Below are 16,662 nucleotides of genomic sequence, written 5' to 3' on the forward strand. Positions count from 1 at the left end.
ATTTCATGTAATGGACATACACAAAAAAGAGAGGGCCGCCCACCAAAACTCACAGACCAGGCAAGGAGGGCATTAATCAGAGAGGCAACAAAGAGACCAAAGATAACCCTGAAGGAGCTGCAAAGCTCCACAGCGGAGATTGGAGTATCTGTCCATAGGACCACTTTAAGCCGTACACTCTACAGAGCTGGGCTTTACGGAAGAGTGGCCAGGAAAAAATCCATTGCTTAAAGAAAGAAATAAGCAAACACGTTTGGTGTTCGCCAAAAGGCATGTGGGAGACTCCCCAAACATATGGAAGAAGGTACTCAGATGAGACTAAAATTGAGCTTCAAGGAAAACGCTATGTCTGGCGCAAACCCAACACCTCTCATCACCCTGAGAACAACATCCCCACAGTGATGCATGGTGGTGGCAGCATCATACTGTGGGGATGTTTTTCATCGGCAGGGACTGGGAAACTGGTCAGAATTGAAGGAATGATGGTTGGCGCTAAATACAGGGAAATTCTTGAGGGAAACCTGTTTCAGTCTTCCAGAGATTTGAGACTGGGACGGAGGTTCACCTTCCAGCAGGACAATGACCCTAAGCATACTGCTAAAGCAACACTCGAGTGGTTTAAGGGGAAACATTTAAATGTCTTGGAATGGTCTAGTCAAAGCCCAGACCTCAATCCAATTGAGAATCTGTGGTATGACTTAAAGATTGCTGTACACCAGCGGAACCCATCCAACTTGAAGGAGCTGGAGCAGTTTTGTCTTGAAGAATGGGCAAACATCCCAGTGTATAGATGTGCCAAGCTTATAGAGACATACCCCAAGAGACTTACAGCTGTAATTGCTGCAGAAGGTGGCTCTACAAAGTATTGACTTTGGGGGGGTGAATAGTTATGCACGCTCAAGTATTCTGTTTTTTTGTCTTATTTCTTGTTTGTTTCATAATATAAAATATTTTGCATCTTCAAAGTGGTAGGCATGTTGTGTAAATCAAATGATACAAACCCCCAAAAAATCAATTTTCATTCCAGGTTGTAAGGCAACAAAATAGGAAAAATGCCAAGGGGGTTGAATACTTTCGCAAGCCACTGTATCACAACCATTAAACTCTGTAACTGTTTTAAAGTAACATTGGCCTCATGGTGAAATCCCTGAGCGGTTTCCTTCCTCTCCGGCAACTGAATTAGGAAGGACGCCTGTATCTTTATAGTGACTGGGTGTATTGATACACAATCCAAAGTGTAATTAATAACTTCACCATGCTCAAAGGGTTATTAAATGTATTTTATATATATATATATATATATATATATATATATATCGACCAATACAGTAGGTGTCCTTCTTTTCGAGGCACTGGAAAAAAAACCTGGTCTTTGTGGTTGAATCTGTGTTTGAAATTCACTGCTCAACTTAGGGTCCTTACATATAATTGTATGTGTGGGGTACAGAACTAAGGTAGTCATTCAAAAATGTTAAACACTATTATTGCACAGAGTGAGTTCATGCAACTTATTATGTTAAGAAAATTCTAAAAACATAGTTCTACTTTGACAGTACTGTGTGTAGACCAGTGACAAAGAAATCTCAATTTAATCCATTTTAAATTCAGGCTGTAACACAACAAAATGTGGAAAAAGTCAAGGAGTGTGTATACTTTCTGAAGGCACTGTACACTGTAGCAGAGAGGAACAGGCGAAGCGAGAGGGCTGATTCCACCCCAAAATCTGTCAACGAGAAGGTAGTTCTCTATAGTGCTCTGCCTGCAGGTCATTGCCTTGGTGAAATATGCCCCAGTGTCTGCACTAGAACAAGTCGAAGGGGAGTGACAATCTACATGACCACATTTTCAGCCTCATTGCTTTGTGCAGTTTGTACTGTAGTAGAGGACATGTACGCAGTCAGTGGTTGTGTGTGTATAAGAGAGAGAGAAAGGGTGAACACAGCAGATGTAATCAGTATGTGCAGATGCAGAGGTAATAACTCCACAGAGGCCGGCCAGAGGAGTGCATTTATCTCTGTCTGAGGACACAGAGCAATCAGAAAAACCAGCCAGATGTAGAACTCTGGAGATCAAAGGTAAAAATTGACTCTACAGTGCAGTGGCATCGCCTGACGGTGTCTAAAGCACTGTGTGTACTGTGTTATCGCCTGAATGTGTCACACAGGTCCAGGGAGGAGACTGGATGGTGAGGATGAATAGTTAGCTAATTAAATTAAGTGAATAATGAGAGTGCATGTTAGTGTGGTGAAAGTATGTGGTAAAATGTGGTGGACACCTTTTCTCTCCCTCTGTTCTACTGACATATCCAACCACTTTTACTATCTCTCTGCTCTCTCTCTCTCTGGGTTGTCAGGGGGACATATGCCAGGTCCACATGTCTCAGCCAGCCCAGGCCTGTCCATGCTGCGTTGCCTGTGTGTGTGTACTCAACCAGACGTTGGCGTTGCCATGGTGAACCAGCCAGGCTGTGTTTAAGTTAGAACTTGGAAGGGCAGGTTGTATGGAGGATGCAGCGTTGCTATGGGGAACAGAACATGTTGTGTGTTTAGAATGTGGCTTTGGTCACGGTGAGTGTGTGTGTGTGTGTGTGTGAGAGAGATGGAACAGAGGTTGTGTTTAAGAGAGAGTGCTGAGGAAACCGTTTAGCACAGGTAGCCCTGCTGATCTTAGCCTGTGACCCAACACAGCACATGCTGAGGGCACATATGTCCAGCCACACACACACACAAATCCACCCACTATGCACTTTACCAGCATGCCCTCACTCACACAAGCTTGTGCATTGCTCAATGCTCTCCCACAATCACTCACTAACAGTTTGTGTGTGGGGGTGGGGTGCTGATGCATACAATCTCAAAGTTTAAACAATGTATTATGTTTATGGTAAAATACATACTTTAATGTTTTGAGTAATTTGCAGAAATATCTATAAAGGCTCTGTATACAATAAACATCAACATTATCTGATTACAATTGCAAAACAAGTCATACATTTAAAACAATACTGATAAATAATATGAAATATAAATAAGTATTTACATTCCCACATCATTGTAGAGTAATTTAAATCAAGGATCAAGAATAAAACATTCCTTAGCTACATTCATGATATGTCAAGTCATGATATGATTCTGTCCCTTTTTAGAACATGTTTCAACATAATGTTCAGGTAGGATAAAAACAAAAAGCAATCAAAATAAAACTGGCTGTTATTTTTGGCACTGCTGACCAAACCTTTCACTTAGTTCTATATACTGTAGTGCTCCTCTAACCTTTAAGTTGACTGAGCTGGGAGAAATACAACATGGTAAACAGAGGCAGCGTCCCAAATGGCACCCTATTCCCTTTATAGTGCACTACTTTTGATCAGGGCCCATAGGGCTCTGGTCAAAAGTAGTGCACTATACAGGAAATACGGAGCTATTTGAGATGCACCCAGAGTCCTGACAGTCAGATACCATAGAAAGGGATGACTGACTACTGGGCCCAGTTTTTCAAAAGTTTTCTTATCCGGATAGGATTAAATACATAGAAATAGAATGAGTAGAAGTCAATGATTTGTCTGTTCTATTCATCCTATTTCTATGTATTTAATCCTATCTGATGGGCGAAATCAGGATAGATAACTTTTGAAAAACTAGGCCCTGATGATCACTACAAGGACACAGAGATACATCTGCAGATGACAGACTAACACATTCCAATACAACAGAATGACACCAAACTGAAGAATCTCACAAAGTAAAGCCACATGAGACATGCACCTTATAGGGTGAGGGAGTTGTGGTTAGGCAGCTGTGAAGGTCAGGGATGTACTGTAGTGGGGGGGTAAACGTTTGTAAGCACCGTTAACGCTTCTATTCATTTTGGAATTAGAGTTTATGCACCTATTCCTAGGCCAAATTAGCATTTTTTGCATTGGTGTTTATTACTCCAGCATCTTTACCACCTTCTTACAACTACCTTCCTGGTAAACACATGTAAAACCACCTGGCCACACCCACTTAAGGTAATTATAGACTGTGACATTTTGAAATACACACCAACCAGATTATTCCATATTACCACGTTACAGGAGAAGAATGTCAAAGGAGACTAAAAGGAAGACAGACACACTCTGAGCCCAGCTGACTGGCTTCACGTTGTGAGAGTGATGCTGTGCAGCCAGTCTGTAGTGGATAAGAGGTCTGGGTAGAGTTGTTGTTGTGACCATGGTAACATGTTTTTGGCAGTTCAGAGTGAAATCAGGGGTATCACATTTCCTTTGCCTTCAATTGGGTTGAAATGACTGTAAGCTTGTTATCTTATCTTATGAAAATCATACATAGCTCTGTCCGTAGAATATAATCTACCAAGCTAAAACAAACTGCCACAGATAGGTGAAAGATGTTTGGATTAGGAAGTGTTGGATGGATTCCCTGCACTGATGTGTCCATGTCCATGCGTACACACACACACACGCACACACACTCTCATGGGCATGGGCCAGAGGAGTCCCGATGAGATGCAGCTGCCGCCAGCGTCATGCCATGGTGTACCCATAGCTCCCACAATGCAGTGCGACCAGCAGCCTGTCCCGCAGGACCTCCTGGCTGGGGTATTCTGGGAGTTTCATCATGTTGATGCTGTGGGAGGAGCAGGAGAGGAGGATCATGGTCAATGTAGTTTCCTGTGGTTCACTGCAGATTGATGGCATGTCATTATGTCTCATATCATATCCAGCTGCTGTAGTATACAGTACAGTGGTGATTTCTACCTCCCAAAGCAAAGGCCTACAGCGATGAGAACTACAGTACCTGTCCTTTCTATCCAACATGCAGAAACCCCTCCCTGTTTTTCCCTCTCACCCCTCTCTTCTATACCAGTGCACTAAACAACACACACACACACACACACACACACACACACACACACACACACACACACACACACGACTCCAGAGGCAGAGGAGACAGAGGCACCATACTGCCCTCTAGTGCTTTTTCTGTCAGCATGCATCTCTCTCTCATGTGTGAGTGACAACGCGCTTGTGTGTGTGTGTGTGTGTGTGTGTGTGTGTGTGTGTGTGTGTGTGTGTGTGTGTGTGTGTGTGTGTGTGTGTGTGTGTGTGCGGTCCTTACCAGGTGCTGGAGGTAGGCAGTAGGTTTGATGTGTATGGTACAGAGGCAATAGTGAACTTCTGTAAGCCACTACCTCCAATCAGAAAGGCAAAGCCACCATGAGGTACCCTAGAGCTGACAGGGACATGAGAGAGGAATTAGACAGGCCAGGAGTGAGAGTAAGTGACTGATCACTGATCAGATCTTACAATGGCCTTGAGGGAATGACTGGAAGAAACTCACATGCCACACACACGCACACTGACTATTAGAAATTCACCTGCCAGTGACAAACTGCAACAGTAGGACCCTCTCCTCTTGGGTAAGGCTTTCTACCACCTTCCAGAACCACTACAAGACAAGAGAATCCACATTAAACCAAATAAAAACCACTGTGAGATAAGAGAATCTGACAAGAGAATCAACTTTAAACCACTAAGCCAGCCTGGGAGGAGGGGTTAAGATCTCTGTAGGATCAGCCAAGCCTGTGGTATATCTCTCTAATTTGGAGGTGCTCCAGTAAAAAGGGTCCTCCTCTCTAATGAGGTGGTGTTACATTAAAAAGAGTCCTCCCCGGTCAGCGCTAACTCACCTGGATGACAGGTTCCTCCAGGTCATAGCCACTGGTGTATTCTGTGTTCCTGTGCCAGTCCTGCACATCGATCTCTGGCATCCCAGACAGCAACAGCTCCTATACCCACACAGACACCCACACAGAAACAGAGAGGGAGATAAATGGAGTAGCAGTCAGGACACATGTATCATATACAACAGACTTATAAAACATAACTTAGTGCTTCTTCTGTTCAAAATCATGTTGACAAAGACACAAGGGTGTTTTTCTAACGCAACTGAACACGGGTGGTGCAGAGCTAAACTCTCCTCCCCACTGAGTCTGAGTGTTGTCAGCAGGCGAGATGTGACCGTGTGACTGAGGCTTGTACCTGCACACACATGTCCAATAACACACGGCGGGCCAGATAATCGCCATGGCACCCTATCGGGACTGGTGAGGACATGGATTTTGCCGACACACACAGAAACAAATCTGATCTGAGCCGGGCGAGGGGCCTCAAGGTGACCCCAACATGTTGACACCCCTGAGCCAGATAAGGCCAATCAATCCCTGCATCAGACATCAGAGCCCGCTAGGCGAGCAGGCGAGAGCAGAGAGCAAAGGAGGAGAATAAAAGAGAATGGGCAAGAGGAGGTGAGAGCAGAGAAAGAGGTACGGAGAGGTAAAGGAGAAGGGAGTTGAACACAGGCAAAAGGAGAAGACAGGAAAAGCGAGGACACTAACCAATTCATATTCGTCAAAGAGCTGGATGAGGGAGGGGGGAATGAAGGTGTGGAACCCGTGCAGGAAGGCATTTATCTGGGGTTGGATGGCTCGAGTCATCCTCAACTCTGTTACCAACTGGACATACTCCGCCTGAGAGAGAGAGAGAGAGAGAGAAGTTTATATAGGGAACATTCACTACGTAGAGTATGGTTGATCTTTGGGCAGCCCTCTAACACCATCTCGTTTCACAGGCGTCTTCCTTACAGAACATTACCACCTGCAGGCCAGCTGTGGTACTACACTCTCAAATTCCAAAATAACTTTGTCAAACATAGGCAAGCACGCACGCAAGCACGCACATTATTTACTCATGAATCATATAAGGTCATAAGTGTTAGAGAATACAGGGGGAGCAGTCTAAATCATATCGCAACTTCCTTCTGCTTGACCTGTCAATCATCTGCTATTCTCACCTAGTTGATGTTGAGAGCAACAACAAAAAACATTTCAGATCCTCCTTCTGTGATAGGCTGGCTCACCTTGTTTTCCTGGGTGACGATGATGCTAGTCCCTCCAGGTTTGAGTGGCACCTCCTCCATGGCGCCGAACACATCTGTTTCCACGGAGAAGGTGAGCTCCAGTCCCAGGTCACTGATGTCGTTGTCCAGGATCCACTGCAGATTCTTGGCATACTCTGGATCGATGGACGACACGTCCTGGTAGCTCACTGGGATGCCTGGACACACATTACATCATGTTAACAACCCACTATAGAATGTGTGTGTGTGTGTGTGTGTGTGTGTGTGTGTGTGTGTGTGTGTGTGTTACCCAGTATGTGTTTGTAAAAGGAGCGGGTGAAGTAGATGTTGACCAGCTGACGGTGGTAAAGAGCCAAGCCCAGGATCTGACCCGCAAACCGGAAGTAGTTCAGATGATCAGGGTTCACTGACGAGTTACTGTTGGGCTGGAAAGTGGTGCCTGTGAGACACACATACACACACACACACACACACAGATACACACACCGATGTGCACACACACGCCACACAGGCAGACACACACACGGTGACAAACAAACAAATACCAGTCAAGTTTTGATCTTATAATAATAATAAATCTTCTTACCTACCTATCCTGAATAAGTATTTGGATTCTGACGCAAGAGAGGGGAAGAGAGGGGCAAACATCCCAGTCACAATATACAGCTAGGCTAGGCATACAAAAATATCATTAACGAACAAAGTATTTGGATCATGATGCAAGGTAACAACATTTTTTTTTTACCGTGAGGGAGGAAAATACACCCTCAATTACAGTAGAAAAACACTGTTTACACATCAAACAAACATCAGCCAATCGCAAGGTGTCTCACCGTCCGCTGACTGGGTGAAGAGGCCGTAGTCTGCATTGATGATCTCATTGGACAGGACGTCAAACCACTCCCTCACCACGCCCTGGCCCTGGAACACAAAGGTCACAGGTCAACTAAAGGTCCACTGCTAACACTGAGCACGGGCTGAAATGGGACCCGGTTTCCTGTATACTGCACAAATAATGCAGTGTTGCTAGGACTAAGCATGGGTCAATTTGAGATGGTGCCCTATTCCCTTTGCATTTTGGGAACTATTCCATTGTTTCCATTGCGCTAGGCAAGTTCAATCAAGAGTTGCTAAACTAAAGTATTTGAAAGAAAATCAATACTATTTAAACCCAGGTCAGACAGACATTGATAATACCCACCATTCCTTCCTCTCCATGGAATCGTACGGCGATGCCCTGTTTGAGCTTCTCATTGGTCGATTTGGAGACCATCGCACAGCTACTGCTGAATATGGACTCTGAGAGAAAAGAGAAAGAAACATATTGAGAAAGAGAGATACACTGATACATTACTGGGTGGAGTGTAAGACATTTGGGGATGAAGGATGGTCAGTGGGGTTAGCCAAACAGGAACGATGGGTTATACTGTATGAAGGATGGGTCAGTGTGGGCTGGGTACCTCTGTGGATTAGCAGGATGTCGTTCTCGTTGACAGGTCGATGGACCATGTCTGAGTCTGGCTGTCCTGCCAATAGGTGCTCATAGAACCACTCACACCGCTCCTTGAAGGGCTGCGAGGGGAAGAAACAATAACACTTTACTTACAGCCTGCAGGTATAGTGCATTATGATGCAGTTATAATGTATTACAAGACTTCATAAGCATGTATAACCCCCTTATAATGTCTTACAATTATCCTAACTAAATACCAGCCACAGGACTTCCCAAAAATGCATTATCTCTCTCTACACTTTCAACTCTGAGACGGTGTCTAAACATATGGCTCCAAAGCCTCAAGTGTTGAAATACAGTGTCTGAAAAACGCAGAGAGGGAAGAGTGGCGTTTATATTTGTATAATATTTGAATGTCTTTGTTCTCTCTAAGCGATGAGAGATGAGCTGGGGAGAGAGAAAGTGACAGAGACAGAGACAGAGCAAGAGAGAGTGCGAGAGAGAGATAGAAAAGAGAGACAGAGAGAGATTTTCCCCTGGGGCTCCTGTGCGTACTGAGAGGGAGATGTGGAGATGAAATAGTCTTCTACAGGTTAAAATCTGTAATTAAAACGAGGGACTCTTATTCCCAGGTGGGATATAATCTATAGAGGTAACGAGGCTTGCCACGCCGTCCTCGGCTCAAATATGAGTGAGAGTGGAACACTAAACACAACTTCGAGGAGGCACTTAAAATTTATGAAGCTATATAAAGGAACTTAAGACAAGTGTTATCGCCATGGCAATAATGTTGTTAAATGATCCTGCCTGGGAGACACAGGCGTTTCAAAGTCACTCGCCACAGAGTCCCCAGAGGGAGAACTACAGAGGGACATAAAGAGAGAGGGAGAGAGAGAGGGGCAGAGAGAGAGAGGGGCAGAGAGAGAGAGGGGCAGAGAGAGAGAGGGACATAGAGAAAGGGCGGGGGAGAGAAAGCTGCTGTCATAGCTTGCAAATATGAGGCCATGGGATCGTTGTCTTGGCCCTTGTATGTCCTGCCTACAGCAGATACACAACCAGGAAGTTGACTGATAGACCAGCCAATCACAGGTCTCACCTGGCCTTTGATTATGTGCATGAAGCGGGACATGAGCTCCGGACATTCCAACAGGAAGTGGAAATGGTTAAAGATGATCTTTGGATTCCTGAGAGCGAGAGAGAGATAGAGGGAAGGAAGGAAAAAGAGAAATGGAGAGAGAGAGTGAGTGAGTGAGTGAGTGAGTGAGTGAGTGAGTGAGTGAGTGAGTGAGTGAGTGAGTGAGTGAGTGAGAGAGAGAGAGAGAGAGAGAGAGTGAGAGTGAGATAGAGGGAAGGAAGGAAAAAGAGAAATGGAGAGTGAGAGTGAGAGTGAGAGTGAGAGAGAGAGAGAGAGAGAGAGAGAGAGAGAGAGAGAGAGAGAGAGAGAGAAAATGACAGGTTAAGTTAGAGAGATTGATAAGAAGTGTCTGGTAAGAAACATAAGTTTAAGATCCTGTCAAAGGATTCACCTGGTTACGAAACATTTGAGCACCTCGTCATGCTTGCAGACAAACTCTATGAAGCGAGGGGACGTCATTCTGGATGAGGAAAGACAAGGAAACACAGTGGGAGCAAGATAATAAAATAATGAACACACTCACTACATAACCAGGAGCTGTGTTTCAGAAGACCACAACACAGAGATAAGTGGTGCAGTATCTGTCTATTATAATGAGTGGATCTGATCCCTCTCCAAAAAACAATAACCTGCATTATTGAAACAGTGTTTCCCTGACAGGGGAACAGCCAGGCTATCAGCTAATGAAGAGCAGGCCTGGGAAGGAGAAACACAAAGACAAACACAGCCATCTTCTTCTCCTACAGCAGCATAGGGCCAATAACAGTGGCTCCTATTCAGCGTTCAATTAGGATGAGTTTAATGATCTAATTAAAATGTAATTATCTAGCCAGGGGCGAGGAAAGGGTGTGTGTGTGTGTGTGTGTGTGAGTGTGTGTGTGTGTGTGTGTATGGAGAGAGATATTAAAGATCCATTATTTCCCAGGCCTACTCACACAGAGGGGATCTGAAGGAGGAAGAGTTACGTAAAGTATCTCTGTGAAACTAGGACATTATGAGAGGAACACTGACTCTGTCGTTTAGTGGCCGATATAGATCTTTAAAATCAGGTGTGTGCACTTGAGTGCAATCAAGAGCCGGGCCAAAAAGAAAACCAGCAGACACTCAGGCCTCCCAAGAACCTGAGTTGCCCATCCCTGGGTTAGAGGTCAGAGGTCAGAAGTCATTCTCACCCCTGTGGCATCTGACAGGAACAGCACATGTAGAAGGCCTGGATCACCGCGCTGAGCCGATTGGCCGTCATAGAGATGACATCCTCTCCGTCTGCGTATACCTCCGGCGTTTCCATAACAACCTCCGGGGTCCTCTTGTCAACCTCTGGGTCCAGCAAAGGGGGTAGGGGCATGGAGGGGGGCAGCGAGGGTGCCACCGTGAAGACGGCGGGGGTGGAGGTGGAAGCGGAGTCAACCTCGCCGCGTTGTTTGAGGAGGAGGGAGGCGATCTCGCTCCCTGAGGAGGAAGAGTTGGAGGGGTCCTGGTGGCTCTTCTCCAGCTCTGTAGAGATCAACACCAACCACTCATCTAGAGAGTGCCAGAGCAACTCCAACGGCTGAAGGAAATAAGAGAGAGAGAGGAAACGGGGATGCAAGGAAAGAGACTGAGTGAGTGAAGGAGAGAGAGGAGAGAGAGAGGGGAGAGAAAGAGGGATGGAGAGAGCGAGAGAGAGAGACAGACAGACAGACGTAGAAAGAGAGAGAGAGGGAAATAGGGAGAGAAAGAGAAAGAGAGCGAGGAAGAGAAAGAAAGAGAGGGGTAGATGCTGACACACAAAAACACACACAAACACACTCAAAGTCATGCACCAGGACAAGTCATGGATCAGGTGATCAGGAGATGGTGAACAATCTCTCAACGCCCTCTTCTGATTCACACAATGTACTACATCTCTGTGTGTATCTGAAGTCAGGTTCAGTACTAACCCCATACTGACCTTAAAGACCTGGCTGCGCTGCGTCTTGTTCCCGTTGTATCCCATGTCATTCCCGTTGTTGGGAGAGGAAGGGCCCAGGCGGAAGACATGGCAGAAGATCCGGATGATTCTCAGCAGACTCTTCATCTGAGCCTCGTAGCTACTGGACAGACTGGAGAGGAGACTGACAGTGAGTAAGGAATAGAATTAACCTCGACCTAAATGACTAGCGTTTAGGTAGTGGAGTTGCTGTTACATGCTTATTGCATTGTAATGACTGAATAAACATCCTTCTTTCAGAGAAATTAGTAAGAAACTAAATAAAGTGCACTTCCATATGCATTTGCCTCAGGTCTGGCTGGGAGTCTAGCAGAGGGTTTACCTGAGGAGTTTGTGTCCATTAGTAGTGGCTACCTCTGCTAGACTGGTCAGGATCCTCTGGTAGTGACTGTCACTTTGCTGGGAAACATGCTCTAGAACCTGCCTGAGCTACACACAGACACAGACACAGTTAAAATATGCCTACAAGCACTTTCTAAAAGAAAAAGAGGTGCGTGGACATGAACCTAGTCATTGCTCTAATAACAGAGTGAGACAGATAGACAGTAGAATATGTACCATATTCTCTTTGATGTCATCATTCTGCGTCATCTGGATGAGTGTCTGGAACAGTCTGCCGTGGTGCTGGATGAGGATCTCACACGTCTCCCCATAACCACCCTGAACAACACACACACCAACACAGTGGGATCAGAAAGGGGGAAGAGACAGACAAATGCTGTTTTCTGGGTGCTTGTTTGTTATATTAGCCATTTGTTGTCATGATAATGCTCACCTGTACACACAGATCCAGAGGGGTGACTCCATTCTTGTCAGGTAGGTACTTAGCCCCTCGAGAGAGAAGGATCTGTGCCGTGTCCCTTTGACCGTGGCTGTGGGACATAAGTAGGGCTTTAATGTATTGAATGTATTCTTGTATGTTTTTAACATTGCTCTCTACTCCTTTTTACTTCTGAGATTGTGTCTTGTCGTAAAGAAATGTCAATGTATATCATCGTACCTACAAATGGTAATAGACTTAACTTTAACACTCTATCCACTATGCCTAAGGCTCACACACACAGATTTCTAACAAAATATAAAGTTAGTGTTGGTTAAGGTTTAAACTCTATATAATGACAATTCAGAAGATAAGGGTTAACGTTAAGAGAAGGTGGTCAATAGAAGGCTGGAGTCAGGGTTGGAGATCTGAGAAGGGCTTGTACAAAATCAAGATGTCCAGTGTATTATTTCATTCACCAGACAGGCACATTGGCTGGTGGACCAGCCACTTCATTCAGACTGATATACTCTGTGATGCAGTCAGTTGACAGTAAAACAACACTTCATTTATCCACAGTTCATTACAGACTAATTGTTCTAGTCACAGTGCTTTTCAAATAGAGCCTCCTTAATGGTACCTGACTAATGTACAAGTGAAACATAATCAAAACAAAAGATCAGAGAAGGATACTGTCACTCCAGCCTCCAGCCCTGCTCCTCCTCTGTGTGTGTGTGTCTGTGTGTGTGTCTGTGTGTGTGAGCGCGTGCAGAGCTTAATACACTCAAAGGAAGGCTGGGGTGTCACTGTCATGTTCTGAATTAATAGGAACCTCATTATTCTCCCTCTGAAGTTGAGGGATGAGTTTTCTCGTGCTATTCTTATCATCTGAATGAGACAGGCTGCATAGAGACCATCAGAGGACTGACAGGGATAGGAGTGTGCTACTGAAGTTTGGGACATATCTCTGAACAGCTGTCTGGCTGTGATCACTGTTCTTTGGTCTTTTCATATTCCATCCCCCAGCTTCCTCCTCCTCCAACTAATAGCCTTGTACAATGCCGTAGAATATATATTTACAGCCGCACTGAATCAAAACAACACGTTTGCATTTCAGTTGCCGAGCCAATGTATTACAAAGAATAGTTTATATTCCATCTACAATTCTAAGTGGACAATAGAAAGAAGGATGAGAGGAAGTATTGCATCATCGTTATTGTACTAGTGTATGTAGTGACCTGCAGGCGAAGTAGAGTGGTGTGGCCCCAGAGCAGTTAGGTCTGTTGATGTCCGCTCCACTGTCCAGCAGGCACTGCACCGTCTGATGACGTCATCGACCACACACAGGCCAAGGAGGAAGAGGAAAGAGAGGAGACACACTCATCATCCTATTCATCATGTTATTCATGATTGAACTTATCATGAAGTTATCATTAATACACTTTGAAACTTGAATATATAACAACACTGGTAAAGGTTCCATATCAACACAATCCATTTACAACCACTGAGATATCAAAAATGACACCTGTTCTGTACACTCACCGTCTTGTGTCTATGATGAACACTGTATACTGAATATTGGACATTTTATGGAAATGTTGGTATTTCCATACAGGTCTTGGTTGATATATGGGTGTTATCTACTCACAGTCTTGTGTCCGTTCTGGCAGGCTACATGGAGGGCGGTCTGTCCCATGGCATCCTCTACATCCACATTAGTCACATGCTGCACCAGGTCATGAAGCAGCTCAGTCCTCCCGTTCACAGCCAACCAGTGGATCTAAAGGAGGAGGAGGAGGAGAGGAAGAGGAGGGGAGGGAAGGAAGGAAGGAAGGAAAATAAGGAGGAGGGGAGGAAGAGGATGAGGAAGAGGAGGAATGTAATAAAGCATAAACACAAGTACACCCTGTATACACAACTTTTTATTGTGTGAATGGCATTTACTGTACGCAGTCTTGACCTGCGTTCACCATTTATATTAGCACTACATCCCTGAGTTATGACAAGAATTTAACAGCAGTACTGATCTGTCTATACACATGACTTCATAGCGATACTTACAGCTGTCAGTCCCTCATTGTTGCAGATGTTCACGTCTGCATTGTATTCTAGTAGTCTGCCCATACACTTTTTCTGCCTATAGAGAGGAAAGATGAGGGGTATCATATATACAACTCTAAACATCATCATCACTATCATCAACATCACCAAACCATGTTCACTGGGCTGGCAGGGATCTGTGATCTCCAAGTAAAGGTGTATTCTGCCTCCCTACCAAAGGGGGCAGCAGAGTATATAGTGAGTGTGCAGTAATATCTATGTACAGTATGGTACCCGTTTCTGGCAGCCAGATGCAGAGGAGTGCACCCTGAGATGTCCTGGTAGTTAGGGTTCGCTCCTCTCTTTAGCAGTAGGACCAGGCACTCCACTGATCCACAGCTACAACACAATAACCAACACGTTAACAAGCACCACAATACACAAATAGATGTAGAGTACTCACCCACACAGACACACTTTCATCAGACACACCACTGTGATAAAAATAGACGCTGGAGAGGTTGGTTTCCAACAAAACAATGGAACAATTAGAACAATCAGTGATACAATGTAAACATTCCTTACTTGGCAGCAATGTGAAGTAGACTTCTCTTGACTCGTCCGAAAGCGTAGTTCACATCAAACTTGGAGTTGAGGAGTAATTCAGAAACTGACCTTCAGGGACAATACAGACATGTGAGATAATTAATATACAGGGAACCAATGTTGACAACTTCGACTGTCTCTCTATCTCACACACACACACACACACACACACACATGGTCATACCTGTGCTGGTCAGCCATAACCATTGGCATGAGTGTGTAGACTGCGGTTTCATTGTCTGTGAGGGGAGCAATAATTGTGTCATAATAGTGTCATTGATAATTGTGAAATTAAAGAACAAAGATCTTCCTCTGCTAAAATCATGTCATTTAGTCACTGAACAATTACATTTTTGTGTAATCAAACAGTGAGTCCAGTATTCTTAGTTCTAACCTCCTAAGACAGAGCTCTCTGTGTATACTTAGGACCGTCATAACTACATCCACTATCAGTGACTGTACTTCATTCAAACCAGACACTATCAGGATATCAAAAAGGATTGTACAATGTAGCGCCTCACACTCAAGAATGCACTTCCCGTACAAGACAAAACACATTTCTGTTTCCTACTCCATTAGATCTTGAGTTCAACTCAAAGGTAATGTTGTTGCTGTTGTCAGACATGGACACGAGTACAGTGGTAATATAATGGTGTTGTTAGTTACACAACAGACATGCCCTAACATGCACTTCTGGATCAATAGAAGAAAGGTAACAGAATACAGTAATCAACGAAGGAGAAGGGGATCATCTCCCATAACAGCTATGCTTCCTACTGAACTCAAGACAGTCTGAATAGTCTATTTACTAACAGGTCTGTATGTATCTGCAGCCTATGCAACCCATTCCTTTATGTCACCACTAGACTTATATGACCATGACATCTTTCAGTCACTCCTTCGTTTTTGTATCATGAAACAATGTATGTATCAGTTGGTCTCACTAGATTCGTATCATTTTATTACTATTATATGGTTAGAATAATAGCCTATCCAGCATCCAGTCTGTAGACAGGGAAATGTATAATGCCCTCAAGGGTTGCTGGCTTCCGCCTTGTTATTGACAAACTGTCAGATGATACTGTAATTCAAACATTTAATGACTATATTTATTAGCATGAATATACAGTATGCTATAGATATAGCTAAAGCCTCATACTATCCCCTGTCGATTATTTGTGTCCTTTGGTCGATAGGCTATACCTTCCGGTAGCTCGACGGTCCTGGCGCGACGCAGGGAGCGGGTCAGCCTGTTCAGCTGTACGTTTAATTGCTCCATCGCCCGTTCCATCATAGGTGTACCAACAACCAGGGACAAAACCGAGGATACAAAGCCTCGAGCACGATTATTTTTCCACTAAAAGGGTGCTTCTGGCTTCGATGTCATCCATCGAGCCGCCGAGAAATGAAGTGGTTCAACATTTACATTAGGCTGCCCCTTTTTCACTCTCTACCCTCTGATTCATTCAGCAACATTTCTTGTGTCCCATTCTTCCTGTTTTTATTACGTCCAAAGGCAATGCGGTCTGGGTACTGTAGTTTTCAGTGTCAAATATGTGTAGTTCAAAGTATTTTATGATGGTTCATTGATTGATTCAGTCATCATCAAATTATAATATCTCTATATTGTTTAGTGAATTATGCGGTTTATATATGTTTTTTTGTCAGAATGTGTATTGTGTTTCAAAAGTAGACATCTGACTAATGTGCCAAAAATCCCATTATACGAAAAAGGCTAATAATTCATGTGTTTAAGATATTATTCTTGTAATGCTT

At 44.3% G+C, this 16,662-nt stretch overlaps 1 protein-coding gene across 3 annotated transcripts; it reads right to left on the bottom strand.

Annotated features, from left to right (window-relative positions):
* Window positions 1–2,889: 2,889 nt before the first annotated feature.
* On the bottom strand, window positions 2,890–16,362 carry LOC121543036 (E3 ubiquitin-protein ligase HACE1). Of its 3 annotated transcripts, none has more exons than XM_041852722.2 (24): window positions 16,090–16,362; window positions 15,071–15,125; window positions 14,866–14,955; window positions 14,575–14,679; window positions 14,302–14,377; window positions 13,889–14,020; window positions 13,476–13,558; window positions 12,253–12,349; window positions 12,036–12,137; window positions 11,800–11,906; window positions 11,439–11,589; window positions 10,681–11,057; window positions 9,900–9,968; window positions 9,470–9,557; window positions 8,381–8,492; window positions 8,122–8,219; window positions 7,754–7,841; window positions 7,210–7,359; window positions 6,921–7,117; window positions 6,400–6,531; window positions 5,692–5,790; window positions 5,380–5,450; window positions 5,121–5,234; window positions 2,890–4,625 (listed from the first exon to the last, which is right to left on the bottom strand). In XM_041852722.2, the coding sequence occupies exons 1-24, from the start codon at window positions 16,178–16,180 to the stop codon at window positions 4,523–4,525; spliced, it is 2,787 nt and encodes a 928-aa protein (XP_041708656.1). In that variant the 5' UTR covers window positions 16,181–16,362; the 3' UTR covers window positions 2,890–4,522. The 3 variants fall into 3 exon arrangements, with proteins under 3 accessions (XP_041708656.1, XP_041708655.1, XP_041708657.1); XM_041852721.2 differs by having other exon boundaries at window positions 10,681–11,105; XM_041852723.2 differs by lacking the exon at window positions 2,890–4,625 and having other exon boundaries at window positions 5,127–5,234; window positions 5,384–5,450; window positions 10,681–11,105.
* Between the last annotated feature and the right edge of the window lie 300 nt (window positions 16,363–16,662).

Source organism: Coregonus clupeaformis, unplaced genomic scaffold (genome assembly GCF_020615455.1).
Source record: "Coregonus clupeaformis isolate EN_2021a unplaced genomic scaffold, ASM2061545v1 scaf0239, whole genome shotgun sequence".
Taxonomy (NCBI): Eukaryota; Metazoa; Chordata; class Actinopteri; order Salmoniformes; family Salmonidae; genus Coregonus; species Coregonus clupeaformis.

Coding starts and splice junctions, on each gene's coding strand:
- LOC121543036 (XM_041852721.2), bottom strand. CDS start 16,180: ATGATGGAACGGGCGATGGAGCAATTAAACGTACAGCTGAACAGGCTG. Junction 7,842..8,121: donor TCCATGGAGAGGAAGGAATG/GTGGGTATTATC, acceptor TTTGTGTTCCAG/GGCCAGGGCGTGGTGAGGGA. Junction 4,626..5,120: donor CTGCCTACCTCCAGCACCTG/GTAAGGACCGCA, acceptor CTCCTCCCACAG/CATCAACATGATGAAACTCC.